General features: G+C 40.9%; 1 protein-coding gene across 1 annotated transcript in view; it reads left to right on the forward strand.

Moving 5' to 3' along the window:
* The first annotated feature begins 849 nt into the window (after positions 1–849).
* Positions 850–26,831, forward strand: part of kl (klotho) — an 88,543-nt gene continuing 62,561 nt past the window's right edge. The window contains exon 1 of the mRNA XM_043692063.2: positions 850–2,539. Coding sequence (XP_043547998.2) covers positions 1,829–2,539 — 711 coding nt within the window. The 5' untranslated portion in view covers positions 850–1,828. The remainder of the gene's footprint in view (positions 2,540–26,831) is intronic.

The raw sequence follows: 26,831 nt of genomic DNA on the forward strand, positions 1-26,831 counted from the left end.
CAGGAGATATATGACAGTCTCTTCACTAGTGCAGCCACTTCAAGGACAGCATGCGGTAGCACACAGACACCGGGCATGCATGAAGGACCTGACAAGTAGTGCCCTTCTCACCACAAGCTAAGCTATATGTCGGTGCTTGCTTGAAAGTTCTGGTGATGAGACATTCTGCCAAATGACTTTGAATATACTTAGGGAACAATGATGGGATCCACCCTATCTTTTTCCTACAGGGTCTCAAGGATGGACTTACGCTCAAAGGTGTTTTTTTTTGTAAATTTTTCCACAAGGGACAGGTGATATGGAATGGTCCAACTACTTGGAGCGTTCACTGGTGCCAGGGCCAGGCCTAACCTTGTAACATTGGGGATAGGTAGACCCTCATTACATAGTGACACTTGGTGTTGACTACTGAGGGTCTTGGCACAACTTGATGCAGCACATACATAGGTGGCCTTCAGGATGAGGCTGGCATTGGGTATTGTTCTCCCTCCCCTTAATCAGAGTTTTATGCATGGTGTTCCTGCCGACCCAGTCTATCTTTGACTTCTAGACTAAGTCAAGAGCAGCTTTTATTTGGAGGAAGTGAGGATTGCAGATGGTGGAGATCAGAGTTGAAAGTGTGGCGCTGGAAAAACCCAGCAGATCAGGCAGCATCCGGGGAGCAGGAGAATCGACGTTTAGGGCATAAGCCCTTTATTAGGAATTAAAGCTATGTCATTTCTATCATATACAATTGATGCAGTGAAAAAAAAAATAGACAGCGTTCCTCCAGGACCAAGGTGCTGAGATGGAAGATGGCAAAGGAAAAACAATCATAAATAGCCACACATTTAACTCCAGTGAAAATGATCTTTAATTTTCTTCACCGCAGATGAAGCTGGGAGCATTGTACTTCTATTCGAAAGACTAATTTGGTTGGAATATATGATGTAGATCCTTCATTTCGTGGTCTAGCGGTATTGAATCCGGAGTGGTAAGGAGGTATTTAAATGTCAACAAGGCACTGGGTTGGATCAGAGTAATCATTAACAGGCAGCTGCAGTCATTCGTGGCCGTCTCCCGCGCTCTCTCTTTCCTCTTGGAAGAACTTGTGAACACTCGGTACAGTTCGCACGCACTCACTTCTTCACATCACAACTGACGGGAAACTTTCCAGTCCCGCAAAGTCAGGGGAAAAAGAAACACTCGAGGCAGCGACAGAGGAGGGGCCCTGGGGAGATGTCAAAAGGACAGTGCCCGGGACGCGGGAAAGGGGAATTCGTTCACCACGAACAGTCGCTAAAGTTTCCTGATCGATTGCTGCGATCTGTCACAGGTTTTTTTTTCTCTCTCTCTCTCTAAAACCCTGACAACAGGCAGCTCGCTCTGCTCTGACTGAAACCTACACTAAACTACACCCGTCACTTTCTGTCAGAATTTTGGAAAGTTACATGACGCACGGAAATCGCGCTGCCTGCAGTCAATCTCCGGTCTGTGAACATATACCTGAGGACAACAAGAAGGACACAAACTGGGAAAAGCTCTGATGCGTCTCCGGAATTAGCCAAACTCTTCAGGGTATTTAGTGACTGGTTATCACTTGGTTGCTCTCTCTCTCTGTCTGTCTCGGTGTGTCTCGCTTTTTCTCTGAACAGTCCAGTGGGTAATTATTAGTAGATGTCCTGGATGGAGGTGCCGGTGTTCTGTTGAGCCTTACGACAAACCTGTGCGAGTATAAGCGGGCATGCTGTGTGTATGTCACTGCAAAGAGCACATCGCCTCCCTTTGCCAGGCAGCTTATTGACCACCGCACTGAGCAGGACATGTCTACCAGGCAGCGGGCAACAGCATGAAGCCACTAGCGCTCTCCCTGCTCCTTCTCTGGCCATCCCTCGTCTCTCTGAATGGGGCAGGGGATGGGACCTGGGCGAGGTTTGCCAGCCTGCCTTACCCGGAGGACAACCTGTTCCTACATGATACCTTCCCTGAGGGCTTCATGTGGTCTGTGGGCACATCAGCTTACCAGACAGAAGGGGCCTGGCAGCAGGATGGAAGAGGAGCGTCCGTCTGGGACACCTTCACCCACAAACAGCTCAGTGTCAACGGGGATGTGGCCAGTGACAGTTACAATAACATAGAGAGGGATATTTCCGCCATCCAAACTTTGGGTGTCACACATTACCGCTTCTCCATCGCCTGGGCCAGGATCTTCCCAGATGGCCTGCTCTCAAGCCGCAATGAAGTTGGGCTCAGATTTTACTCACACTTCATTCAGAGACTCCGAGATATAGGCGTTGAGCCCATAGTGACTTTGTACCATTGGGACCTGCCTCAGGCTCTCCAGGACAGGTATGGAGGCTGGGTTAATGAAACCTTGGTAGAGCGCTTCAGTGAATACGCCTGGTTTTGTTTCGAGTCTTTCGGGCACCAGGTGAAGTATTGGATCACTATCGACAATCCTTACGCCCTGGCTTGGCACGGATATGGCACGGGAAAGCTTGCTCCTGGTATCAAGGGAACCCCACACGTACCCTACACAGTGGCACATAATCTGATTAAGGTAAGGCGTTCCATGATACTGAACGATGCCTTGCGACCTGTATTCGATATAGCTCTGGGAGCACCCTGGTTTAACTGGGGATACCAAAACCTTCTAGAATGAGGGCTGGGTGGAAGAAATGTTGACCACGAAAAGGAAATCAACTTTCTCTCGAGTTAAAACTCTATTAAACTAAACATTGAAAGAGCCCCTGGTACAGAGGAACTAAGTGTTTGGACAAATAGTTGTGTTTTATCATTTTTTTCAAATTGTGATCATAAGTAGAAGAGTTTTTAAAAGAAAATGACAACTCAGATATGATCAACCGAACTTTGGTGAAGAGAAGGAAAGTTTTGAAGATTTGCGTAAATCCCGTATGATTGAGTTTAGCTCAATAATACTTTGTAAACAGTTACACTTTTCACAAAGCAAAGCTACATGACGACATGGGATCGTGCAGATTTGTCACTGTCCTTGTTAACCTCAACACAATTTTAAAAAAGACTTTGTCTAAACGGAATATACCAAGCAATGTGGTTATGTGACATTAGCCAATGGAGATAAAATTAGAGACTCGTAGAATTGTTATAACACAGAGGTAGACCATTTGGTCCTTCACATCTGTGTTGGCTCTGCTCGACAGCAGCTCACTCTGCCACGTCTCCGTCTTTTCCTCTTAGTCCTGCATTCCCGCCACCCCCCCCCCCCCCCCCCGCTTTTTAATTCATGATCCAGTTCCTTTTTTTTGAATGTCTTGGTGGGAAAGAAATCCTCAAGCAGAGGAATGTAAACTGTAAATGTGAAAACTACAGAAAACAATCATTCCAATGGACATAGGGAGAATTTTAACAAGGAATTGTCAGGAGAATAAACAAATATAAACAGTTGCATATATTAACAACTTAACTGTAATCAAGAAAAGGATGGATATCAAAGTTTTTACTTGGATGAAAAGAAGGGAATGAAGACTATTTCATGGAAGAGTAATTTTGCTCTCACATAAAGAAACAAACAGGAACAGGAGTAGAACAGTTGGCCCTTTAAGCCTGGTCCACCATTCAATATAGCCATTGCTGATCACCCCACCCAGTACCCAGTTCCCACTTTCTCCCCATATCCTTTAATCCATGTAGCCCTAAGAAATATATCTAATTCCTTCTTGAAAATATTCAATGTTTTGGCCCTCAATTACTCTCTGTGGCAAAGAATTCTACAGGTTCACCACTGTCTGGCTGAAGAAATTTCTCCTCATTTCAGTCCTACCCCATAGCCTTAAGCTGATTCTGGACTCCCTAGTTCATCGGGAACATCCTTCCTGAGTTTACCTAGTCCAACTCTGTTCAATTTTATAAGTTTCTTTCAGACCCCTCCTTATTCTTTTAAACTTAAGTGATTGTAGTCCTAACCAATCTAGACTCTCTTCATGTGTCAGCCCTGTCACCTCAAGAACCAGGGTCTGATAAACAATCGTTTAGGCAGATAAATGTTCATTAAACACGTCAATGGATTTTATGGCACTGCTGTGGCCCCACTATAAGAAAGTAACTGCCTCACCTGGTTGAAAATATTTCACAGTGATTGCAACATCAAAGAATTGTGTCATAAATAAATAAATCATAAATCCATAATGAATCATGAACCAGTTTTGAGCAGTTGTTTATCAAGGTGCTAGCACCAGCTGTATAACTAACTTATCCATTGGTTTGGAGTTACTGGATATCATTTGTCTGAAAAACATCAGGTTGAAAATGACACTTTTTTACAACTTCTCCTCTTGCACTTACCAGCACAATTCTGAAAAAATATCCAAGCAAAGGAAAATCACATTTTATATTGTATGAGTGCTGATTGATTGGCACATGGACTCAGATTGGTAGAGGCATTACCATGGAGAATGCATCAGCTCTAGAAGTATGGGCCTACCTACAGCAAATGGACTGTAGTGATTCAAGAAGGCACCTCCCCATCACCACCTTCTCAAGAGCAGCTAGTTATGAGCAATAATTGCTGGCCCAACCAGTAAAGCCTGCATCCTGTGAATGAAAAAAGAAAGTTGGATGATAAGAAGTTGCCAAACCTTGTTTAAATTTTAAACCAGGGAGTTGTCTCTGATTGGTCAAGGCATTGCTCTGAGAAATAAACTGGAGAATGGCTTGCTTTGTTGAGTTGAAAAAGGTGCAGTGTATGCACGCATTCTTTCTGCCTGCAAAGAGGGCCCTCTCCTTTCTGAAGACAGGGGCCAAATACTTTATTATCTTCTGCATTTAGGCACAAATTACCAAGTATATCTCTGACAGACTTAATGTCTTCCTTAGTCATCCTTTTGTTCTTAATGTGCTGATCAAGCATCTTGACATTTTCTTTAATTTTATCAACTAATAATTTTTCACATCCTCTCTTTGATTTCTTAATTTACTTTTTCTCTTCACCCTGGTACTTCCTCTGATCTTTCTAAAGAATTACATTTTTGAGATTGTCACAAATTGTAGTTTTTTTTAACCCTATATACTTCTTGGTAACCAGAAAATTTAGCATTGCAATCCCTCTACTTTGTGAGGGTATGTTTACACAGTGCCCATGCAATCTCGCTTTTGAATTCCTTCCACGGATTTGCCACTGACTTCTCTTCAAGTAGCTGTAATTAGTCCACTTTTACCAGATGATCTCTCAGCTTTGTAGTTTGCCTTCCTTAGTTTAGAAATTTTACTAAAATGAAAACAGAAAGTGCTACAGAAACTCAGCAGATCTGACTAAATTTGTGGAGAGAGATGCTTTCAGCATGATGGTTTTACTCCTTTCAGTTTTGTTCTACCTTTGTTCCTTTCCATGAAGATGTCAAATCTAGATTTATTATGACCATTATCTCTAAAATGATCACCCACTGATATTCCATCCTCTTCGTCCACTTCCATTTCCTAAGGATAAGTCTACAATTGCTTTCTCTCTCATTGGGCTTATTACATGCTAGCTGATAAAGTTCTTTTGAATACAATTCAAGAATTTTGTGCCCACTGTGACTTTCACACTGTTTAAACCCTGGTAAATATTTGTAAGTTGAAGTCCCCAACTATTGTCGCTCTGTTGTTTTTTGACTTAAGTGTTTGCCTACATATTTGCTCCTCTAACTCTTCCCCACTTTTTGTGAGTTTACAGAACATAGTGAACAATGTGGCTACCTCTTTTGTTTTGTTTCTGAGCTCAACACATGCGACCTGATTTGATACTTCAATTCAACATTAAAAATCACACAACATCAGGTTATAGTCCAACAGGTTTAATTGGAAGCACACTAACTTTCGGAGTGCTGCTCCTTTATCAGGTGGCTAAAGGAGCGATGCTCCGAAAGCCAGTGTGCTTCCAATTAAACCTGTTGGACTACAACCTGGTGTTGTGTGATTTTTAACTTTGTGCACCCCAGTCCAACACCGGCATCTCCAAATCATCAATTCAACATATTTTACTTCCTTACAGCCATGATTGATTCTTTAAGTAATAATGCTACACTTCCATCTTTATTTCTTCCCTTCTCTCTCCTGCCTGGATATATTGAGGATGTTTAACTAACATTCATGCAACTTTCTATGCCACATTTCTTTATAACAATGATACATGTCTATCTGCCCCCTTAGCTCGTTGATTTGTTCTTAATACTCCTTACGTTTACATATTTATATTTTAATACTACTTATTTTCTGTGATGTATGATTTTTATTCTCTGACTCCTATCTTTCAAAGTCATTTGTTAAGCTTTGACCTGCAATTCCAAGCTCTGAATCATGTTCCTATTCCTTTGCCAATTTTGTTTAAGCCCTCTCCACTAGACTTCGTGGGGATCTCATGGCAACAACTTGAATTTGGGCATTAGGAAATCTCTGTACAAAAATATTTATACTCTCCTGTTCAGGTATAGACCGTCTGGCTTATGACATTCCATCTTCTCCAAACTGGTACCAATAGCTCAGAAATCTGTGCCTAACCTTGTACAGCACCTTTCCAGGTTCATTCGAATGTTCCCGGTATTGAAGGAGCTTTTCATGAACAAAGGCTAAACAGGTTGGGTCTCTACTCATTGGAGTTTAGAAGAATGAGAAGTGAATGAGATCTGTTTGAAACATGGAATTTTAAAGCGGCTTGACAAGGTAAATGCAGAGGGGATACTTCCTTGCTCGCGAGAGCTATAGGCCAGAGTCCTTGTGCATATTTAAGGCTGAGATAGATAAATATTTGATCAGTAAGGGGAATCAAGAATTATGAGGCAAGGGCAGGAAAGTGGACTTGAGGAATGTCAGATCAGTCATGATCCTATTGCATGATGGAGCAGGCTCAGGGGGCCGAATGGCTTTCTCCTGTTCTGATTTCTTATGGTCTTAAGGTCTTTCCAGCTGTCTAGCCATGTGTTCAATCACTTAATTCTCCTATTTCTGTACCTAATAGGAGATCAGACTGGAAGTAATCCTTCGACTACTGCTTTAGAGGTTCTGATTCTCAGTCTCAAACCAGCTCCCTGCAATCTGCTTTCAGGACCTCATCCCCCCATTCCTACCTAAGTCATATGTGCCAACATGGTCCACATCCTCTGGCTGATCACCCTCTCCTGGAAGAATATGCTGCAGCCACTCCCTTACACTGGCATTAGGGAGGCAACATACCATCCTGGAGTCATTTTGACAACCACAGAAATGCCTATCTGATCCCCAACTACTAAATCGTATATCATTATTGCTATTCCATTGTACTTGCACCCTCACTGTACAGCTGAGTCCCCTGTGCTGCCCTCAATTTGGCATTGGCTGCACTCTCCTGAGGAACCATTAGCCGCACCAGTATCAAAAATGGAATACCAATGCAAACACAATAGATTCAGGGGACTCCTGCACTGCTTGCTGGGTTTAGCTGACTTAATGGTCAGTCATTCCTTCACTGTCAGTGCACCTTGAACCTGCAGTATAACTGCCTCGCTAAATGTGCTGCCCATGTAGCCCTCTGTGTTGCAGGTACAAAACTGTGACTTGAGGCATTGCTGAAATTCCAAAACCCAGAACTCAGGACTTGTTCAGCCAGTAGCATATCGTAGAGATACATGGCTGGGATGCATGGTGTCTCTGTTACTTTATACATACTGCAGGATATGTACTACTCAGACAAGCTGACCTATCATACTGTAATTTTATAAAAATATATTTGTTATGATTAGAATAGTAGCAAAACGTACTAGTACTCACCAATCAGCTTTTTTCCTCGGTACTGGAATAAGACAGGAAGCAGCTCCCAGACTGTCCTCTTGTGCTATTTTGAGTCTCCCCAAGTACTCTCCTTCTGTGCTGCTTCAAACCCTTGGACTGCTCCCCGCTCTGAGTGCCTGTCTCATCTAACATGTTCTTCTCATGTAGAGAACCCTGGACTGATTTATCAACTGGGACATCAAGAAAAGGAAACTCATTTGAATGCTCCATTTCAAAGATGAATTTGAGTGCAGACTTGTATTCTTACATGTTGCTGCACATAGAGTAAACATGTCATTTATGTGTCAGAAATATACAAGAGAGAAAAAATTAGGCATCACTTCACTGAAGATATTTTTCTCATGGAATCTAACAAAGATGTTTATGAAAACTGGACTTAGTAGCTATCTTATGGTACCAACATCTATTTGGGTATACATAGTATTGTTAAACTAATCTCAGTTGCACAAGTTGCTGAGTTCATAAGTTCAATGAATACTGATAATACAATGATGTTGGGGCAATATCATCATGATATAGTGCTGCAGTGCAAATGTCTATGGCTTCTATGAGAGGCACGATGATGAATAGGTAAGCAATGTCAAATGAGCACATGGTAATACTATTATCGACATTCTGTGTTGTTTTTGCAAATGTGAAGAAATTCTTCACAATGCTGTGGAAAACTTGCTGATAACTATTTGTAGCAATTCACCCAATCTTGCTGTGCAAAACTATTTCTAGATAAGACAGTACATCATTTTTACGTGTCTTGGGCAACCCATAAAATACAGATGAATGAGCTATGAGGACCAAACCCCATTGTATATATCACCCAGCAGCTCATTGTTCATAGAAGAAAGTGAGGACTGCAGATGCTGGAAATCTCTGGGACACACACACCCAACAACCCTACCGCCCTGTGGCTGACCACTTCAACTCCCCCTCCCACTCTACCAAGGGCATGCAAGTCCTGGGCCTCGTCCACCACCAAATCCAAGCCACCCGACACCTGGAGGAAGAACGCCTCAGCTTCCACCTTGGGACCCTTCAACCCCAGGGCACCAGTGTTGTTTGCACCAGTTTTGTCATTTCCCCTCTGCCCACCTTATCCCAGTTCCAAACTTCCAACTCAGCACCACCCTCATGAACTGTCCTACCAGTTCATCTTCCTTCCTATCTATCCGCTCTACCCTCCTCTCTGACCTATCACCATCACCCCCACCTTCATTTACCTATCGCCTGCCAAGCTACCTTCTCACAAGTCCACCCCCCTCCCATTTATTTCTCAGCCCCCTTGGGAACCCTCACATTCTTGATGAAGGGCGTATGCCCGAAATGTCGGCTCTCCTGCTCCTTGGATGCTGCCTGACCTGCTGTGCTTTTCCAGCACCACACTTTTTAAGCTCATTGTTCATACTCAAGCCCAGCATGCTTCTTTTAAATTTTGCTTTTGAACAAGGCTCCCCAAGCACGCTGGGCGGCAGATCCAATGGAAACAAATATAGCCCTGTCATTAAGAATGGCATGCATTTTGTTGACATAATTCGGCTTGTCAAGGATGACTATTCCTGTCTCTCTGTCAGGTTTAATAGTTCTGGGTGGCCTTGAGGTCTTGCAATGCTGCCAGACATTGACACTGCATATGAAATTCAGAAAAGTTGCTCAGAGTCCCACTAAATGCATGTGCGAGGTCAGCCAAGCTGTTTTTAAGGATTCACCATCTGCAGTGGAGTCTGACTTTCCATTTAACGTGGGCTGATGGCTTGCTGAAATTGAAATCATGTGCAAGGACGACTCTTTGCCTTCAGAGTACATAGTCATGAGATTTATGATATGCTTAGTGGTATCATTAATTGCATTGCCAAACCGCTTCCACTCAAGTGAGTTTATATTACGAGAGTGTGTTTAAATAGGTGTTGTTTATGGTGTGGTCGTCTATTGAAGCAATATAGCAATCTGAATGGATCAAACCAAGAAATGAAAGCGAGTTATGGACTTCAGATGAAGTTTAGTAGAAAGCACAGCATAAATTAATAACCCTAGTTATAATATAATATAATATTATAACTTATAATATCAATTGTCCTTCAAAGCCAGTTATTTTTCAGTCTCAAATGTTGTTTGTTTTCAAGATTTTATATACTGAGAACACAGGCACAAATTGCTTCGCAGAGCTCAGTTACCTAGTTCAGGCTAGTTGCTGTTCAGACTAATGTAGGACATTAGGTCTAAGTTACATTGCCAGTTCTTTTTTTCACTTTTTATTAAGTGAAAATGGGATGCTTGCACAAAAATAAAATACTTCTTTTTAAGCCAGAAATGAAATAAAAAACAGAAAATGCTGTAAATACTTAATAGGTAAAGCTGTGGAGAGAGAAACAGAATTAAGGAATCTCCCTGGCCCAATGAAGCAGATTTGGGGGTGTGGTAGTAGAGTTTAGGTAGGTGCATCGCTGGTCAGCCTGCTGATGTATTTCTACCTCCATGTGCTTTCACTGGAGGTGGACTCTCAGTAGCAATGGCTAACTGTTTGGCAGCAGCAGGAAGCCAATTGGTGCGAATCAAAGGACAATTATTCCATTTGCTATGGGTGCAATGAAATCTTGGGAAGGCACAAAGGGCCCATGCTGTGTCAAGAGCTCAGCAGCACAGCTGAGGCAGCTGCACAGTGGGAAGCTAATGTCTTTTGAAACTGAGACTCCATTCACAATATAAAGAGAGAAAGCAGCAGGAAATATTTCTAACATAGCCAGTGACCTAGCATTGAGAAGTCTGAGACAGCTGATAGAACAAGTGTTGGGTGATAATTTAGGTTGTCTTCTCCCAGCAGTATTTTCTAGGTTGACCAAGCTGAGCAGGCTACTGCATTGAAAGCTTCCCAGATATCACGCCATTGACTTCTCCACCTCCTGATGCTGCCTGGCCTGCTATGTGCTTTCAGCCTCCTGCCTGTCTATTCTGGATTCCAGCATCTGCAGTTTTTTTGTCTCTTCCCAGATATCAGACCCAGTTATTCAGTGTACAGGTAGATGACAGAAGAGAAGCTCAATGAAAATTACGAGATCCTCCCTCAGGCAGATACACACAGAGGGTGCCTGATCGGCAGGAGATGGATGAGGAATAACCCTCTCTTGAAGATACAGTGAAAGGGTCAGCTTTCTTGTCATATCAGAACAGCACCAGAGAGCTGGGCTGCTGGTATCTGCTGTGGATGAATATGCACATTTCAATACCAGGACTTCAGGCCTGTAGAAGTGAATGGACATCCAGTGCCCACAGTTCGTCTGCATTTTCATGCTTCCAGAATTGTAGACCTTGGCTGTTGACCTCTGTAGAACTTCACATTTGGCTACCTATAACTATGGATGTAGGTTTGCTCGCTGAGCTGGAAGGTTTGTTTTCAGGAGTTTCGACACCATACTAGGTCACAGCATCAGTGAGCCTCTGGGTGAAGCATTGGTGGTATGGCCCACTTTCTATTTATGTGTTTAGGTTTCCTTGGGTACCAAGGAATGTGACAAAACATCTGAAAACAAACCTTACAGCTCAGCAAGCAAACCTGCATCCAGAACCCCAAATCTGGAGCTACAAATCTTCTCAAAACTCACTAACACCTATAACTATATAACTTATTATGACCTCAGTAGAAACCAATGAAGTAAATTTGCAAGTCTCATTAATAGCTGAAACATTGACATGTCAAGATTTCATATTTTAAGATGTTTATAGCACAAAATTATAAAGAAAAACCCATTTACTAAACATCAGATTCAGAATCTTACAGGGATTGAATTGTGTGGGCTATGCTAAGAAATATGGCAGGATTGGCTGAGCAAGACATGTTCGAAAAGTGTGGCGCTGGAAAAAACACAGCAGGTCAGGAAGCATCCGAGGAGCAGGAAAGTCGACGTTTTGGGCATAAGTCCTTCATCAGGAACATGGTACATCACAAGGCTGGGAGGAATTTGATTCACCTTTTAATCAAACTTGAGGTGTCAAGACAAGATTCTCACTAGGGAACAGCAAACTGACACGCAGTTTCTATTCTACCATCCACCATGAGCAAACTAGAGACAAAACTTCTCAACATGGAAGTCAGAATGGGGACCTGGTGACTTAACCTCACCACCAGCTGTGAAGAGTCTCTATGTTGTAGCGTGCAACAACATCTCAGGGCAGAACCATAGGCACCAGTCACGTGCATCCCTTATCCACAGACATTTGTATCTAATAATTGCCAACCCCTCAGAATCCGTGTTGCCGAGGATATACTGTCCTGCATTGTAGGGTGCATTGGTGACAGAAAGACTGCTGTAAGGACAGGCACTCAGCTCATGGATTGGGTCAGGATGTTTGCTCGTCCTCCTAGCGAATGCTAATTAAGCACCTACCTGGTCCTAGCATCCATGCCATGCCTTACCTTGTTTTGCCATGCACACCATGCCTGCTACAGTTAGTGCTTCAGCTAAAGCTATCACAGTTGTCATACTGATGTTCTTTGTGCAGACACACATACTACTGGTCATACTTGTCTTTTCTGTGTTGCTGTCGGCACACTGAGACATCAATCAAACACATGGCATGTTTATTTAACCAAATGGGCATATTGGAAATTGGGTGGGGGTTCATCCGCAGTTTGGTCAAGTGTGTGTGTGTGGGGGGGGGGGGGGTGGACAGCTGTTGTCAGTGGGTACTGAGGCTCTCAATTATGGGCTGTCTGCACACAGTGTAGGGATTGAATCAGCTGTCTGCTCGGGCTGGTCACAGTCAAGGGATAGGTCTGACTAAAGTCAGGATGTGGCAACAGTCAGTCCTATAAGGTCAGCACTGGCAGTCAAAAGAATCAAATATTCTCAGGTGGGGAACTGCAACGACAGTGGTCAGAAGTTTGACCAGTCATGTTTAGAGGCTTTTTGTTGACATTGCTTAGGCACCTGGGGTAAACACAGCACTGGGTTCCATGTGTTGATCATTGAAGATGGTGCATGGACTGGGTGTTTTAGGGGTAAGGGTGCAGTAGTCAAGGCCGTGGGGTGGAAAAACACAAGTTTGAGATGTTGATGTGGGGACAGGATGATGATGGGGTTACAATCAAGGTATAAGGGGACGATCAGGCACAACATCAGAGAGCATGACAGACTACAGCAGGATTGGTCATTGGCATTGATCATTACCATGGCATCCACAGTGCGGGCATGGAGGAATAGGGTTGGCATCAAAAAGTGAAATGTCGGGCTCAGCAGACAAGGTGGACAGTTGGAGGCAAAGTGCAATACGGTGGATTGCACAGAGTGGGATGTGCAGAAATTGACTGTCAGAGTAATGCAAAATAACAGGGCGTATGGAGGCATTGGGTGGTGGGGTAGTGTTCTGTGACCACTAGGCAGAACCCAGTGCTGATGATGTCCACTGCACACTGCTATCCCTGATATCACTTGCCATTCTCTAGATGCAAAACGCAATTGAAAAATGTCAGTTTGATGTGTGGGAAAGTGTGGGATCCAAATCTGCTGAACACCAGGACATTGAAGGATAAAATGCATGAAACATGTGCTTGCAAACTGAAGCTACATTTAATTTGTAATCACTTCATTGAACATTGATGAGTAAACTTCCAAACAACCATGCAGAGCAAATGTGCTTACGGTTCAAATGTTGATTAAAGACAGTTTGCACACATACCATTGATGCTTACAAATTAAACATTGGCATCTCAATGATGACAAAATTATCAGTGGTCGCCTTGACTTGGAGGTGCCAGTGTTGGACTGGGGTAGAGAAAATTAAAATTCAAGCACCACCAGGTTATAGTCCAACAGATTTATTTGGAAGCACTAGCTTTCGGAGCGCTGCTCCTTCATCAGGTGATTGTGGAGGTTAAGGTCATGTTCACAGAATTTATAGCCAAAGGAGTCCAGTGTCATGGAGATGGGATACAGTAAACAATCTTAGATTAAAACTTTCATTCGAATTACATTCATGAGAATATAATTTAAAAGAAGTTCTGGAATTTACATATCAAAGAACAGAAACCAGTATATCCCATTATAAAAGATGAAAGTTTTACTCTAAAATTGTTTACTGTATCACATCTCCATGACACTGGGCTATAAATTCTGTGAGCATGACCTTAACCTCCACAACCACCTGATGAAGGAGCAGCACTCTGAAAGCTAGTGCTTCCAAATAAACCTGTTGGACTATAATATGGTATTAAATGATTTTTAAAATTATCAGTAATAACTTAAAAAGAGGTGAATATCAGCCAAAAGTGACTCGTAACTTGTGAAACTTAGAAGGGTGCTGTGGGAGATGGAGATGGTCACTTTGTCACCTATAATATGTATTATAATGTACTTTTACAGAATTCAATGATGTTTCATAGTTGATAAAGGTCTGGGATAGGAACAGTGGGTGAGGGGATTGGAGTGCTGCAGACACTCCCTTTTGATGTGATGTGTTGCTGACTCAGCCAATGTGGCAACTTCTCCAAGCTGGTGCACATGCAGAGGCTGAAGCTGAGTGAATGAGGGAGACATGGTCTTTGTTATCAGATTCAGTAAGTCTGATTGTCTGGAGGAGTATATGCAGCGCTCACTTCCACCAATGGTTCGTTGGAAACATAAGAAATGTTTTTCACTCCTTGGGTTCTCCAGGAAATTTATTTCCACCAAAGTTGTGATGTAGTGGCCATATCACTGGACTAGTAAGCTTGAAATTGAGGCTACTCTTTTTTAAGGACATAGATTCAAATCTCACCACAGTAGATGGTGAAATTTGCATTCATCAGGAAAGCCTGATCCTGCCCTCCTCAGCCTTCTACATATGTATACTAGCAGCCAATAGCCATTGAGAATGCAAATCTTGGGTGACTTTCTTTTTCCAAGCCATTATGCTATGGTCAATTACAGTATCCATATTTCTATCACAGTTATGACCAACTAACTCAGTGTCGGATATAATTCAAGCCCTGGAACCTCTTCTTTTGCATTGCCCAAGTACCCACGAGGAAACATATTCAATCATTGGGTAGATTGTGTGTGATTCATTTACAATTTTTGTAAATACTTTATAGATACTTGCAATACTTAGATTTTAGATTACTGGCACAAGCCTGTCTGAAGACTGCCAAAGTCAAATGAAACTAATAGTTAAGCATCAAATTATTATTCAGTTAGGTTTTTGCAAATTAGGCCCGTTAAGTGGGCTGGTGTTCTGTTAGTCAGGGTCTAATTTAGCCGATATAAGTCTCACCCCGCCAACTGAAGAACTTAAGGGGTACCTGTCAACTCCATTGGGAGGCCAGATGGTATTAAGTGCCCAATGTCTGCCTTTCTCTAGCATTGAGGATCCTGCCAGTGGAAGTCCTGCCTGCTGAGACCTACTGCCCAACCAGAGGCCAGCAGTTTCTTATTGCTGTGAGTACCAGCTATCAGCAGATATCAGCAATGCACCCATCAGAGGCCAGGATCAATTAAGAGCCACAGGCCACAGTGTGGTTGTAGGTCATGGGTTGGAGAACTCACAGAATGAGACTCAAGGGATTGAAGGCAGGAGCAGGGGGTGACTTGCAGCTGAATCTTTCCCTGGTGATCAGGCACTGGATGCCTCAGAATAAGATACCTGTTCTGGTAGATTACGCTGCAGCCCATTGGGTGGTGTGAGAAAGTCATGACTCTCTAATTTAATCTCTAATTGTGGTGAATTGTGGTGGCCTCAGGAAAGTTTATATCAATTGGCTCATTGATAACGTCATTGACATCTTGCTGCCAATGCCTGAGAATCCCACACCAGCCCCTTTTGCCCTCTGACATGATGGATGGAGGATTTTCCCCAGCTAGAAGTCTGATGTGGTACCTGTGTGGAGTTTACACATTCTCCCTGTGTCTACTTGGGATTCTGCTGGGTGTTCTGGCTTCCTCCCGCAATCCAAAAACGTGCAGGTTAGGTGGATTGGCCTTGGTAAATTGCTCATAGTATCCAGAGATATGCAGATTAGGAGGACTAGCCATGGGAAATGTAGGGTTACAGGGATGGGGATTTGGGTGAAGACTTGATGGGCACAATGGCCTCTTTCTGCACTATAGGAATTCTATGATTCTATGATGCTACCTTTCTGGTGATTGAATGGGCCCCATCACCATGGTTCCCACTTTGATGGGCTACATTAAACCTAGAAGAGTAAAATTGCTTGTCATATATGTTGCATTATAAGTTCCTTTTCCAATAGAATATGTTACGTTAATTTCTTGACCAAACAGAACTCTCCTACTTAAATATTTAGTTTCTCTTCTACGTCTTTGGAAAAATGAAGTAATAACTTCTTATCCAATGCTTAAGGCAGTAATCACATGATTATTTGTTTGATGACACAGTAATTCCCTCAAGCAATCTGTTGCATACTCTACTTGTATTGCAGTGTGTTGTGTATATAATATAACACTACATAATTAAAGCTGTTGATTTTCCATGAAATGCTATTGATTTGTTCTTTCATCTACTAAGCAAAGAAGGTAGTAATTCAGTTTTACTATTTATCTTTCATTTAATGTTGGTTACATGTGCGTCCCTCTATGTACTCAGCATGAAAAATAATTAGTATTTTGAAATGAAAGTCTACTGACCATTCTCATCAATTGACATCCTGAAGAATCTTTACTACTGAATCTGCCTTCCAGTAATTGCAATCACTAGGAGGTTGTGATGGGCTGGTTTGTATGATGGAATAATGTCTTAGAATATACTGCAGTAACATTGCTTCATCCTTCATCCCAGTCCTGACGAAGAGTCACTGGACTGGAAGTGTTAACTCTAATTTGTCTCCACAGATGCTGCCAGACCTGCTGAGTATTTCCAGCAATTTCTGTTTTTGTTACTGTGAATTTGCAATTACCTTTAATAACACAGGTCAATTAATACAGGTGTAAATGTTACACAACATTACAATGTTCTTCAATTGGTATTTCCATTTAACTCAAAGTAAGCAGCTGAATGCCGGTCATGCTCTCTATACCACGCTCAGCAGTTTCAATCTCAATTTGGTTGAATTTTCAACTCCTTAAAATTTCAATATTGCAGGCATTTGTCTATTTTGCGTAAGGAAAATTTAGGGGATATACAAAGTGGGCGGCACGGTGGCACAGTGGTTAGCACTGTTGCCTCACAGCGCCAGAGACCCGGGTTCAATTCCCGACTCAGGCGACTGACTGTGTGGAGTTTGCACATTCTCCCCGTGTCTGCGTGGGTTTCCTCCGGGTGCTCCGGTTTCCTCCCACAGTCCAAAGATGTGCAGGTCAGGTGAATTGGCCATGCTAAATTGCCCATAGTGTTAGGTTAAAAGGGGTAAATGTGGGGGTATGGGTGGGTTGCGCTTCGGCGGGTCAGTGTGGACTTGTTGGGCCGAAGGGCCTGTTTCCACACTGTAAGTAATCTAATCTAAAGTCGATGAAATGCAATACAGGTCATTCTGTTATAATATTCATTTCGTCAACATAAATTCGCTGTAACATGATTGACACGATGCTGTTACTACAACAGGACCTTTTAAAACATGGGTTAGCTGTCACGCGATTACAGCGCCAACGCTTGGAATGCTGTTTCTATAGTGCGATTTTTCTGTAACGTGGAGTTGCATAAGAACACAACTGTCGTGTTAGAGAAGACCTGACTGTATGCATACAGCAATAAAGTATCAGTATTGGCTGAGTGATTACTGTTGCACTTCTGAGAAGGTTAGCTCAAAGATACCGCTACCATTTCTGATTAAGGAAGTTGTATATTCAAATTCTTACTATTGGATTATAAAATCCAGGCTGATACTTTGTGCTGAAGGGGTATTGACGAAGATGCTGCCATTTGATGAGACATTAAACTCTGACAGTCTGTCAGGTGAATATAAAAAAAACCCATAAAGTGGGCTTGAAAAGGAGCAGGGATCCTGCTAATATTTATCTCTGAAACAGTATCATGAATAACAAATTACTGGTTTGGGTTATCTTATTGTCAAATATTGATGTCTGCCTTATACCTGCTGCAATTGCAGAAAAGATTTCAGCTACAGCTCAGTAGTAGTACCCACACCTCTAAGACAAGGGGTTATGGGTTCAAGTCTCATGCTAGAGACTTAATTGCTTTACTTTAATGCTGTTGCAATACTGAGAGACACCTGCAGAGGCACTGGGTTCTTGGTGCTACATGAACCTGAGGTGTCTCTTTGATCTGAAAGATCCTACAACAATATAGGATTGTAAGGAGAACAGAGGAGTTCTCCTTTGTATTTTGGTCAATATTTCTCCCTCAATCAGCCTCAACTGATCATTATAGCATTTTTATTATGCGATATACACATGTATAAATCAAATGCTAGGTTTCCAAAATTATAATATTGAGTATTATATACATTTAAAAAGTACATAAGAACATAAGAAGCAGAATCAGGAGTAAACCAAATGGCTTCTCAAGCCTGGTTTTCTATTGGTTTGACAGTAAAGTGCTCTGGAACATACTAAGATACAAAGGTGCTATACAAATGTATAGCAAGAACGAAGACCGAGTGCAAATGTAATTGGTAGAGTAAAAGCACTTTTGAATGGAAGGTACTTTTTAAATGCAAGTTCATTCCTAAATGGAATATTGCTTTGGAAGAACTGAACCAGTACACTCTTACTAAATAATTTTAGTAATTAAATACCAAACAAACAACATCAGTAATGACACAAGGATATCTGTTGGAAAATGCATACGTCATTTAAACTTTTTTAACCCAATAGCTCAATTAGATTGCAATCAGCTAATTTATGATAAGAACATGATAAAAATGTCAGGGTTGATGTGTATTCTTTTACAATATTGTTTGTTTCTAATGACCAAGCCCCTTTTATACAGTTTGAAAAGATAGGTTTAAAATGCTATATTGGTTGAAACGTGGAAAAATAGAAGTCTGAATTGTAAGAGAGTAACTGTTGATTCTGCTTTTCTTAATGAGATGTTTAGCATGAGCATAAGAACAAAGTACTTAGAAGAAGGAATAACTATTCGGTCTTTGAACCTGTTCGACAATCAATAAGACCATGGCTGATATGATTGAGTTCACCATTCCACTTTCCTATCTGATCCTGATAGCTGTTGACTCCCTTGTTGATCAAGAATCTAATTGTTTTTAACTAATTTCAATGAGCACCCTTCCATTGCTTTCTGTGAAAGGGAATTCTACATAAAAATGATCATCTTAGAGAAGAACAATTCTCCTTTTCCTCATCTGATTCTTAAACTGTGTCTCTTATTACTAGACTCCTTAACAGGAGGAAACACCATCCTGATACACACACTTTTTAACTACCTCAGCAACTTATACTTTTCAATAAGATTAACTCTCACTTTTCGAAACTCCAATGGTTAATAATCTAACCTCTCTAACCTTTTGTCACAATATGAGCCTTTCATCCCAGGGATGAGTTGAGTGAATCTTCTCTGAATGGCTTCTAATCCAATTAGATTTTTTTCTTCAAACACAGAAACCAAAACTGTACACTGCACCAGGTGTGGTTTCAGTTAAGGCCTGTACAGCTGCAGTAAAACATCACTAATTTTATGTTCCATTCCCCTTGCAATTAACTGCAGAATTCAAAATACTGTGGGTGCTAGAAATCTGAAATAGAAAACAAATTTACAATTACCTTCCTAATCCCTTGCTGCACCTACAAACTAATTTTTATTGTGATTCATGTAGGAAAAACAGCTTCCTTTGCATCACTGAATTCAGAAATATTTCTTCATTTAAATAGCGTATATTTTCCATTTTTCTTACCAAGTGGACAAGTTCATATTTTCCCATGTCTACTCCATCCACCAATTTTTTCCTGATGTACTTAAATCATTTATATCATTTTGCAGACTTTCCACCTCTTCTTGACAACTCACATCCCTACCTATCTGTGTATTTTTAGCAAATTTAGCTATTGTACTAAGTCCCTTTACTCAAGACATTGAAATGAGCTTCAAAAAGTTGAAGCTCATTACTGATCCCTGAGGCATTGCACTTGTTACAGTTTGCGAATCTGAGAAAATAATATTTGTCTCTAATCTGTGCTTACTTTTACCTAATCAAACCTTTATACACTCTAGCATGTAACTCCAACATCATGTGCACTTATGTTGTGTAGCAACCTTTGATGTTAAACCTTTCCAATGCCTTTTGGAAATCCAAGTACACCAATCTACAAGTTTCCCTTTATCAACCTTACTTATTATTTTCTCAAGAAAACTCTGATAAAATAATAAAACAAGGCTTCCCTTTTAGGAAACCTTGTTGACTAAAATCTGATCAGATTATGACTTTCTAAAAATCCTCCTATAACCTCCATAATAATTGACTCTAGTAATTTCCTTAAGACAAATGTTTGGATAATTGATTTCCAGTTTCTTACTTTATGTCCTGAATCATTCTGTTCTTGAACAAAGATGTTACATTTGCTTTTTTCCAATCACTGAGACCTTTCCAGAATCAAAAGAATTTTGGAAAATTCTAAGCCTCTGTGATGTCTTCAACTACTTCTTTTAAGACCCCAGATGGCAGGCCAACCGATCTTGGCAACATGTCAGCTTTTGGATCGAATATTGTTTCCACAACCTTTATCTGGTAAGCATGATGAATTTAAGTTCTCGTCACCGGCCTCCCCTCTTCACTTCTTGACTACTTTGTAACTGTGGTTTTCTAAGTGTTCTACAGAAAAGACAGTTACAATGTATCTGTTCAGTGCCTTCCCCAAATTATGTTTTTCATTATCAGTTCTCCAGACACACTCTCTTAAGGGCCAACACTAACTTTAGTTACTCTTTTTCTGTTCATGTGTAAAAACTCTTGCTATCTACTTTTATATGACTAGCTAGCTCTTGAGTTTGGGAGGTTCATGATCACAGTTACCTAATATGGACAGGTAACCATTTGTAAGGAATTTTCAGGTAGTTTATTGAGTTTATTAAGAAGCAGCAGTTGATATATGATGCATTTGTTAATTAGGCAAGGAATGTCCAAAACCATGACAACTGGGGATGGTTAACTGGTGCCAGAGGACAAACAGGCTGTTGGCATGGAATGGGCCAGCTGTTCATAACATCAGATGGCAGTTGTCCTATTCCCCACTTTGTCAGAAGATTTGTTTCCATTCCTTTGAGAAGAAACACTTCTGATTTTACAAACCATTACATTCATAATAGTGTGGCACGTGATAAATCTTTTGTTTTCATTTCTTCTACCACCATTACATAGTGGCAGTAGTGCATAGCATCTACAAAATGAGCTTTACATAGAACTTTGCAAACCCTTGACGTCTGCTACCTCAGAAGACAAGGGCAGCAGATATACAGGAACATCATCACCTGCATATTCCCCTCCAAGGCACACACCATCCTGACTTTCAACTATATCACAGTTTGTCACTGGGTCAAAGACCTGGAACTTCCTTCCTAATAGCATAGTGGGTGCTTGTACTGTCCAAGAGGGGAGTCACCACTGTCTTTCCCAGGCCAATTAGAGATGAGCCATAAATGAGAACAGCAATGTCATGTGCTAAACTCCCAGGAAATGGTTGCAACACCAAAAATCTCACCAGGGTTTTCAATGTAAGAATCCTGCCTCTCACCTTAATCACTTTCTTTTCGCATCAACACTACTTGCTTCTCCACTTTTCATATGACTATACTTGATCTAGCTCAGAGCCATAGGCATCTGAAACACTACCCAATGAGAGTGGCAAAACCTGCAGATGCTGGAAATCAGAAACAAACATGGAAAATGTTGCAAATACTCAGCAGGTCTGGCAGCATCGGTGAAAAGTTTTTCATTTCTTGCATGAACATGACATTGGTCTCACAAGAGGCACCTGCTGTCTTCTGTCAGGATGCTGGTATTCCTTTTCCACTGCCACTGAGCCTGTTGGATCACCCTGCTCCAGCCCACATGAAAATGCTGTCATCTGCAGCTTGGTCCATACTGCTCAAAGGTTGCCCACCATAGTTGGCTGAAGTATTCTCCCTGAAGTATTTCAGCAGCCTTCCACATCACAAGAAGAAGCCACGAGGGATACCCTTCCGAAGAGCATGAGGATCTGTAAACATGTGAAGATATGCTCAAGGGACTTGCACAAGCCTTCTTCTTAATGTGGCAAGTTAAATATTTTACAAATATAAACTCACTGGTTGGAGTAAAACTTTTGTTTAGAATTTTATATTGACATTAATATTTGGAGTTAAATGTGGGAAAGATCCATGGCACTTGATTGTAAGATGTCAATTTGATGGAGATTATAGGGATGACATTTAGAAAGATGGTAGGACTACAATCTTGTGGAGTCAGTGGGGCAGAAGTACTGATTCACTTGCTACAAGTCTTCATTTTTAAAACGTCCTTAATACCCTACCTTCTTATATTATTTCATGTGAGCTTTTTTATTATTAGTTTTATTTATTTAATACAATTATGGAACGATTATGTGGTTTCTTATTTAGTTGCAACATTAGATATCTATAAGCTTTTCTCTTTTTCCTTGTTGCATTTGACAGGAGTTTACTGCAGTTTACAGTGCAAACATTCTCTGCTGCCAAATGGATAAAAATTGCCTTCACTTGATTGAATTGCACAGATGTTTCCTTCAGGCATATTACAAAGGTTCACTGATTCCTAATAGCAAATTAAATGTTTAGCTAGCACATACAGACTTAATCATAATGACGTCAGAATTAACGTCAGGACCTATGTCATTCTCTTAAGTGTACAATAAGGCAGCATGATTTTGATGTATCACATATCCTCTATGATTTCATTTACAGTCAGCTAATACAACATCAACAATTTAAACTTATACAGCTCTTTAATGTAATGAAACACCTCAAGGTGCTTCTCAATAGCTATCAAACAAAATTTGACACCAAGCTACATAAGCAAGTGTGTACATGTGAGTAAAGGTTTGGTTACAAATGTATGTTTTAAGGCACCTTTTAAATGGAGGAATAGGATGTAGATAGGTACAGACATTTATGGAGGGAATTCTGGAGCTGGAATACTGATTTTTCATTCAATTATAGTCATTCTTCCAATCTTGCCTTAGTAATGGAAGTTTTTATTTCATGCAAATTAATTTTTATGCCATTTTCTTATCATTCAACTGACTAAAAAGAGAACTTTTTTTTCATATTCTTTGACAGGATATAGGCATTGACTAGCTTGGCCAACATTTATTGCCCATTCCTAATTGCCTTTCAGAAAGTGATGATCTGCCTTTTTGAACAAATGCAACTCCATTACACACAGTTCTGCTAACAAAGGAGTTCTAGGATCTTGGCCCAGTGACAGTGAAGGAGCAACAATATAGTTCCAAATAAGAATGCGTTTAACTTGGAAGGGACTTGCAAGTGATTTTGATCTTGTGCAACTGTGGCCCTTGTCCTTCCAGATGGTAGAGGTTGCAATTTTGCATGGTCCTGTAGAAGTTTCATTAGTGATTTGACGCAGTGCATTTTGTAGCTGGCACACAATACCATCACTGTACACATTAGTGGAAGGATTGAATGTTGAAGGTGGTGAATGGGGTACCAATCAAGGAGTCACTTTGCCATGATGGTGTTGAGCTTCTGAAGTTTTGATGGAGTTGTACTCATCTAGGCAAGTGAAGAATATTACTGACATGTAGATAATGCACAGGTTTTAAGAAGTCAGGAAATGAGTTGATCATCAATTTCAAGCCTCTGACCTGCTTTTATAATTCTATGATTGGTCCAGTTCAGGTTCCAGTCAACAGCAACCTCCTGAAGGTTAATAATGTTAATAATGGGGATTCAGCATGGTTATAGCATTAAATGTCAAGGACTGGTCGTTAAATTCTGTATTGCTGGAAATGAGTATTCCCTGGCATTTGAGTGGTGTGAATGTTGCTTGCCATTTATACGCCCAAGCTTAAATATTGTCCAGGTATTGCTGCATACAGTGAGGCTGTTGTATATGTTACTGAACATTTTACAATCATTAGCGAACATCCTCACTGCTGGTCTTATGATGGCGGGAAGGTCATGGATGAAACTGCTAAAGTTGGTTGGCCAAAGACACCACCCTGAGGAACACCTGTAGCAACTTCTGGGATTGAGATGGTTAACCACCAACAACCATTATTCTTTGTGTTAGATACGCCTCCAAACAGTGGAAGATTTTGTTTGATTTCCATTGATTTCAGTATTGCTGAGGCTCCTTGAAACCATATTATGTTAAATGGTGCCTTGACGTTAAGAGCTGTCAATCCTCACAGTTTGAGTTCTGTTATTTTATCCATATTTGGTCCAAGGCTGTAACAAGGCCAGGAGCAGGAATGACCCTGTCAGAACCCAAAGTGAGATGGTTATTCTTATGTAAGTGAGATTTGCTAGCACTGCAGTGACACCTTCTGTCACTTTGCTGATGACCAGGAGTAAAGTGATGTGCGATAATCGACCAGGTTGGAATTATCATGTTTTTTATGGACAGGACATACCCAAGCAATTTGTCACATTTTTGGGTAAATGCCAGTATTGTAGCTGGCCTGTAACAGCTTGGTGAGAGGGTTGCTATTTTTGGAGCAGAAAATTTTAGTACTACAGCCAGAATGTTGTAAGCTACCAAAGCCTTTTCAGGATCATATGCCTTCAGCTGCTTCTTAACATCAGGTGAAGTGAATCAAATTGGCTAAATACTGGTATCTGGAACTGATACTGCTTTAGATATTCAACATAACAGGCTAATTTTGCATTCTGCCAACATTTATATTGGAGATTCCAGCTGAATCAGTCATGTCCTGTGATGTGGTAGTTCTGGTATTGTGGGATTGTCATTGGGAAATTGTTGAGACAATATCTCGGAAACAATTGATCTTTGTACAGTACCTTGTGTCAATGGCCACCTCAAATTTTGTCATTGCCAGAGGTAGTTGTTCTGACAATTCCCATGATTCCATTCCATTATAATAGAACACGGTCAGTCAATTTTATTTCGCTCCATTGCTGTAATGATTTTCATTTCAGATCTTTGGTGTATTCCTTATATTGATTCATACACTATTGTCAGGATTTTTTGGACTGGATAAACAAATATTTGCTAAGCTATAAGTCTGATATTTCTGTTGCAATACCAAAGTGTCCCCTTCAAACCCTGTGTGTTTTGGCTGTCATCTGCTGAATATAAGAATCCTCACTGAAAATTGGTTTTAAGCTTAGCCCCCCAGGTATCATTGTTTACTTGATTACTTAAATTAAAGCTGTCTGTTGGATGACCTTTTTTTACTGGTAAATAATTGAGAATGTTTTAGTTTTGAATGTCATCTCCCATTGGTCCTATCATATTGGCAAATCCAGAATGTCATCTTTTAGTGAACTGATATGATCCTGAGATTTTCCTGATGTACAAACCACTGCAAATATGATGCTGAGGACCTCAAGTGGAGGCTGAGATGAATCATCCACTCACCACTACTGACTTAAATGTTTGCAAATTCCTCAGCCTTGTCCTTTGTACCGATGTGCTAGGCCTCCCCATCATTGAGGAGCAGAACATTTGCAGAGGCTCCTCTTCTATTTAGTTGTTTAATTGACCACTGCCCCTGGATGTGTCAAGATTGCAGAGTTCAGATCTAATCTGTTGAAAGTAGGATTGCTTAGTCCTGTCTATTGCATGCTGCTTCTGCTGTTTGACTTGTAAGTAGTCCTGTGTTGTAACTTCACCAGGTTGAACATCATTTTAAAATATGTCTGGTGCTGCTACTGGCATGCCTTTTGTAATACTTTCAGATATCAACCCTGCCAACATCTGGTATTCTGGTATGTGTAGTTCACTTCCACTGATCCTCCTTTCTCTGTGATGAGTCCTAGGGCCTGTCTAGTTATTAGTGGAAGAGGTAGCCCATGAGTGATACTAAACAGAATAAGCGTTTGCCTTCTATAACATTGTTGTTAATTGCATGAAAGCAATAAGGGCAGCTAAGATTAACCCATTAGGCATAATCACTGAGGACTCTCAGGAGCTGTACAGAATGTATCTGCTTTCTTTGACCATTTTTGCAGAACTCAACTACCTCCACCCAAAGACTATGTAATATCCACAGCTTGGTTGGAGCTCGATGTAACATTAAAATTAATTCCTTCTGTATCAATTCCCAACACAACATCTCCTCAGAAGCCCTTTCCCCTGTAATTAGCCATTATATATTGTTGTATATACCGATGTTAGATTTACTACTCCCCCAGTCTCTAACGTCATAAAAGTAATCAGTCAGGCTATTTCACAAACCCTTTAGAGTGTCATCTTTTCAGAATTGAATGATGAGTAGGTTTTTGTTTGAGAGATTTTGATCTTAATTCTGATCAGTGAAACACTTCTTTACTGGAGAATCTTTTATCACCAGATATCCTTTGTAGATGATGTTTATGCTAGACCTAATTATTGGCTCATCATCTCATCTGGAGGACCTTGAATTCTCCCGAATTCCCTTTGCAGAGAAACTCTTCCTTGATAACTCAGGTAGTTGTCTCATTACATCATCTGGGAGAGACTGCTCTGTTTGAAAGAAAAAGTACTCTCTTCTTTGTGGTACCTTGAACGTCTGGAATGGGTAATGCCTTTTTGATTGGAACATTTCCCTTTTGTTTTGCAGTACCCAATTGCATAGATCAGGCAGTTTTTTCTTCTCAACACTGTTCTGGCATTGGTCGGGTTCACATGGAATCATATGCAGTCCATCTCCTTTATCTTCAAACAAGACTTTACTTTCAAATTTCTGACATACCTGGGCTGAAGTATATAAGGTTTTTACTTTAGCCTATTGATCAGTTGGATATCGGTCTCCTTCTGTGATTGTTTGTCTGGTGAACTAGGATTTTTTCATACCCTTAGTCACGTTACTAGAAGATTGCTTCTCACTCAGCATTAATCTTGCCATTTGCATTGACTGTTCTAAGAGAGAAGATAGGGGATTGAACATTTCCACCAATTCCATAAGTCTGGGCCTTCTTTCCTGTTGACAGTATAGGAATAGTGCTCTTACGCCAACATAGATAACCTCACCAGATACTTT

Source organism: Chiloscyllium plagiosum, unplaced genomic scaffold, assembly GCF_037043375.1.
Source record: "Chiloscyllium plagiosum isolate Xiang-an unplaced genomic scaffold, Cpla_swu_hap1 HiC_scaffold_6, whole genome shotgun sequence".
Lineage (NCBI taxonomy): Eukaryota > Metazoa > Chordata > Chondrichthyes > Orectolobiformes > Hemiscylliidae > Chiloscyllium > Chiloscyllium plagiosum.